Genomic DNA, 4,367 nt, shown 5'->3' with positions numbered 1-4,367 from the left:
TAGCTGGGACTACAGGCGCCCGCCACCACGCCTGGCTGATTTTTTGTATTTTTAGTAGGGATGGGGTTTCACCGTGTTAGCCAGGATGGTCTCGATCTCATGACCTCATGATCCGCCCGCCTAAGCCTCCTAAAGTGCTGGGATTACAGGCTTGAGCCACCGTGCCTGGCCTTTTGTTTTTTCTAAGTGTCATTTGCTGAGAAGGAATACAGATGAGCCAGCATTGGGGAGGATCCTGGGTTAAGTATGGAAGTGAAGTGTTTGGGGACATTTGAATGTACTCTGCAGCCGGCTGTGAATGCAGCCCCAGAGTTGAGGAGAGAGCTGGTCGGGATGGGTTTGGGGCTCGTGGCACATGGTTGGCAGCTTGGGCATGGGATGAAGGAATGTGCGTGGCGGGCTGTATGGGAAGAAGAGAGGCTGAGGGTGGAATGCCTGGGACACTGACATTTAAGGGGTGACAGAGGAGCTGGGGCTCTGGGAGGCTGAGGGGGGCAGAGGAAGGATGATGACTCACCCGTAACTGTTTCCTGAGTTCTCTGCTCAAAGGACGGAGACCTCAGCATTTTGTCTCTGCCTTTCCTACCCCTGAGGTTCCCTCTTCTCTGGGTCAGGGGTCTTCCTGCTGGATTCTGTCAGTTTATGGCGCCTTGTGGGGGGGTGCTTTGTGGAGTGAGCCGCTGTGCTGCCCTGGTTGTCTGCAGACAGTGTGCCCTGGGGGCCTTCCACTTCCAAAACAGGTTTTTGTTATAGGAAGTAGGGGAAACGCAGAGACCTGTCTATCCGCCCAAGTACCAGGGACAGCCAGGGAGCCCACAGCAGAGCTCGCGCTACCTGTCTCAGGAGGTGCTGGGCACAGACCAGTGATGGGTGGGGCTGCCCTGGAAGAAGCAAGTGCAGACTGGGCCTTGGATTCCCCCGCCCTTGTGTTGTTTCTTGCAGCTGGATCAGATCTGCATTTCTTTTGACGAAGGCAAGACCACAATGAACTTCATTGAGGCAGCGTTGTTGATCCAGGGCTCTGCCTGCGTCTACAGTAAGAAGGTGAGCCCTGCTTGACGCTGGTCTTGGCATTTCGGTGGCCAGTGGGACCACAGTCAGTTCTGCTGGGCCAGGCGCAGTGGTCATCCCATCTGTGACCTACCTCCCTCTCTCGTCGGGTCTCAGCCACTTCCTCGGCACCTTCCAACACCAAGAACTATTCTTAATTTTAAATCGCACAGCCAGGCAGGGAGGGTCTTGTGTGCTGTTGGGCCGTGTTGTCTTGGGGGAATGACACTTGCTGTGTGCACTTGGGCACAGTCCAGGGTGCCACATGCACCCACCTTACCCTTCCCCATCCTCTACTTGTGGGTGCTTCATTGTCAGCACCTCGAAAATCCACAGCCACCACCCTCACGGTTCTGTGGAGGAGGAGGACAGGAAGTGGGTGAAGGACTCTGTCCTGCAGGCCCCGTGGCGGCTGGAGCTGGGACAGGGCAGGGCCAGGACATGAGGAGGAGGGACTGGAGTGATGCTGGCAGGAGCACATGGGCGGAGGAGCAGCAGGGCTACGGGCCATCGGCAGAGTGGGTGCCAAGCACGAGGGGCGTGTCCACCAAGGGCTGTGTGAGGCACACTGTGGCCCACAGTGCCGTCAAGGTCACCCGTTGAGAAGGCCATTGCTTGGTGGCTGCGTGGAACACAGCAGGCAGGGGAGAGATGTGGGTGGCCTCAGCTGGTAAAGTAATTCTCATGAGATTCGTGGTTTGATTTGAGAATTATTTTTGGAACCAAAATTGGTGTTTTCTTGTACTGGAGGTTTGGTGATAGTGGCCAGGCCTCGTGGAGGGCACCGCTGGGAAGGCCTTGAGGGTGGGCCCCTCCTTTCTGGGTCCTCACTGCCTGCGTCTGGTCACCAGGTGGAATACCTCTACTCACTCGTCTACCAGGCCCTTGATTTCATCTCTGGAAAGAGGTGAGTTCTGGAGCCACTCACTGTGCTGCCCTGCGTGTGGCCAGGGAGGCCTCTGCGGCTTCTGGGATGCCCATGGGATACGCTTCTCTCTCAGGCGGGCCAAGCAGCTCTCTTCGGTGCAGGAGGACAGGGCCAATGGGGATGCCAGCTCTGGGGCCCCCCAGGAGGCAGGGAATGAGGTGAGTTTCTTGGGCATGTGGCCCCCGCCCATGGGGCGTTTGCCTGGGCTCGGCCCCCATGAGCTCTGTCTCCCTCCAGTTCCTGTCGCTGGATGACTTCCCTGACTCCCGGACTAACGTGGATCTCAAGAACAATCAGGCGCCCAGTGTGAGTCCTGGCCTGGCCCCTCTTAGGTTGGGGTGAGGTCAGCACTTTCCCTGGGGCTGTGTTGAGCTGATAGGGTGTGGGAAAGTGTCACTGCCCTGTGTGGGTTCTGTTCTCCATTGGAGTGGAAGGGTGCCTGGCTCACCCACCCTCGGCCTCCATGTAGGAGGTCCTCATCATCCCCCTCCTGCCCATGGCCCTGGTGGCCCCTGATGAAATGGAGAAGAACAGCAATCCCCTGTACAGGTAGGGATCTGAGCCCAGCGACGGAGAGGGAGGCCTGCCTGGGAAGGGTCTCTACAGCAGGCGTGTTTTCGCCAGCACAGCCGTCAGGGTGAGGTCCTGGCCAGCCGGAAGGATTTCAGGATGAACACGTGCGTTCCCCACCCCAGAGGGGCTTTCATGTTGGAACCAGAGGGCATGTCCCCCATGGAGCCAGCAGGCGCTTCCATGCCAAGGACCCAGAAGGGTGAGGGCTTGGATGCGGGGGGCTTGGCGGGAAGCAAGGAAGGGAGGGTCTTCTGGGTGGACTCTTGTGGGGTGCCCTGTGCTTGCCACCTCTGGTCTTGGGAGCTCCCTCTCTCTGGGTGCCCGCCCCCATCTAGACAGGTTGGCTGGTGCTCATCCCACCCATCTGCTGTGCCTTGATTACAAGTTAACATGGTCTCAGTGCCAGGGACCTGGTGCCTGGCTCAGGGCCCTGCTGTCTTCCCCCAGCCCAAGGCCTGGAGTCTGCTGGACTCTGCCCTTCTGCTGGCCCCTTGGTGGGGCTTGTTGAACACCGGGCAGGGACCAAGTTAGAGAGGAGCTGGGCTGACCTTGTCCAATTCCTGTCTCCCAGACGCCTGGAGGACTGAGGAGCAGCCAATGGAAGTTTCCGTGTGTAGGAGCCCTGTGCCAGCACTCGGCTTCTCCCAGGACCCAGGTGAGAAGAAAGCTCCCTGGTGGGACTGGCGTGGCAGCCAAAGAGGGGACCAGGGAGGCAGCTTTCAGTGGACAGTGGTCCAAGGGGCTGCTGTCAGCTGCCAGCCTCACACCCCTTCCATGGCCCACGGGAATGAGGCCTCGCCCCGGGGAAGCAGCGACAGCCCCTGGCCTTACCTGAGCCTCGGCCCATCTTGGATCACTGACTGCTGTCTGCCCTCCTGGGTCTCCTCTCTGGGCAGATGTGGATGGCTGCATTTAAAGAGGAACATTTGCCAAGAAATAAAATGAACCAAACAGAGCACAGCACACTAGCATGACGAGGAAGGTGCGAGGCACCCGCTGAATCCTCTGGGTTCCGTGACTAAAGCTGAGGGAGGAAGTAGCCGTCAGGGTCCCTTTGGTGCCGTCTGGTCTCGACACTCCTTGGAGCTGATCACTCTCTTGCTCCCTGCCCAGGCACCTCTCCAGAAGGCCCGATTCCCCTGGGCGGAGGTGAGGACGAGGATGCAGAGGCGGCAGTAGACCTTCCTGAGGCCTCGGCCCCCAAGGTCGCTCTGGAGCCCGAGGAGCCCAGGAGCCCGCAGCAGGTGGGACCCACATGGAGGCCTGCAGAGCCTGAGCTGTGAACTGGGCAACCCTGGCTCTGGGGCTGAGTCAGCTTGCACAAGGAGGGCAGTGCTACGGCCTTGGCCCCGGGCCATTGGTCTGGGGCAGAAGCCCATCCGTCTTGCAGCCCGTCCTGCAGCCAGCCCTTTGGAACGGCAGCTTCCGTGTTCCTACCCTCTCTGGACAGAACTGATGATCTTCAGAGCAGTGGGCTGGCGTCCAAGGGTTTGAACCCTGCCGAGCTCACAGCTACCTGGGACGGCCGCTGGTCGCTGAGGCGCCTCTTCTGCAGTGGGCTGGTAGGAGGGGGTGTCTGGAGGCCGTTGCTGCCTCCCTCAACCCCCAGGGTCAACTATACCCAGCCTAGAGCCGAGAAACCCTTTTTATTTATTAAAACCGAAAATCAACCCGATGCATACAGAGGGAATGTTAATGTTTTTTCACTCTGGTTGGTCGATGACGTGGTTATTTGTCATATTCTATTCATTTTTCCTAGTTTTGAAGAAGAGTACCCCGTGACCGCTGTTTGTGTTTTTCTTTTTTTTTTTTTTTT

At 58.5% G+C, this 4,367-nt stretch overlaps 1 protein-coding gene across 1 annotated transcript in view; it reads left to right on the top strand.

Annotated features, from left to right (window-relative positions):
- Nucleotides 1-185: 185 nt before the first annotated feature.
- The window catches only part of NCAPH2 (non-SMC condensin II complex, subunit H2), an 8,292-nt gene continuing 4,110 nt past the window's right edge, over nucleotides 186-4,367 (top strand). The window contains exons 1-9 of the mRNA XM_011942230.1: nucleotides 186-239; nucleotides 943-1,044; nucleotides 1,902-1,957; nucleotides 2,052-2,136; nucleotides 2,216-2,284; nucleotides 2,448-2,527; nucleotides 2,608-2,750; nucleotides 3,123-3,206; nucleotides 3,665-3,795. Of these exons, the coding sequence (XP_011797620.1) occupies nucleotides 213-239; nucleotides 943-1,044; nucleotides 1,902-1,957; nucleotides 2,052-2,136; nucleotides 2,216-2,284; nucleotides 2,448-2,527; nucleotides 2,608-2,750; nucleotides 3,123-3,206; nucleotides 3,665-3,795 (777 nt within the window). The 5' untranslated portion in view covers nucleotides 186-212. The remainder of the gene's footprint in view (nucleotides 240-942; nucleotides 1,045-1,901; nucleotides 1,958-2,051; nucleotides 2,137-2,215; nucleotides 2,285-2,447; nucleotides 2,528-2,607; nucleotides 2,751-3,122; nucleotides 3,207-3,664; nucleotides 3,796-4,367) is intronic.

The sequence above is a fragment of the Colobus angolensis genome, unplaced genomic scaffold, assembly GCF_000951035.1.
Source record: "Colobus angolensis palliatus isolate OR3802 unplaced genomic scaffold, Cang.pa_1.0 Scaffold208, whole genome shotgun sequence".
Lineage (NCBI taxonomy): Eukaryota > Metazoa > Chordata > Mammalia > Primates > Cercopithecidae > Colobus > Colobus angolensis.
This window is presented reverse-complemented; position numbering and strand designations above follow the sequence as displayed.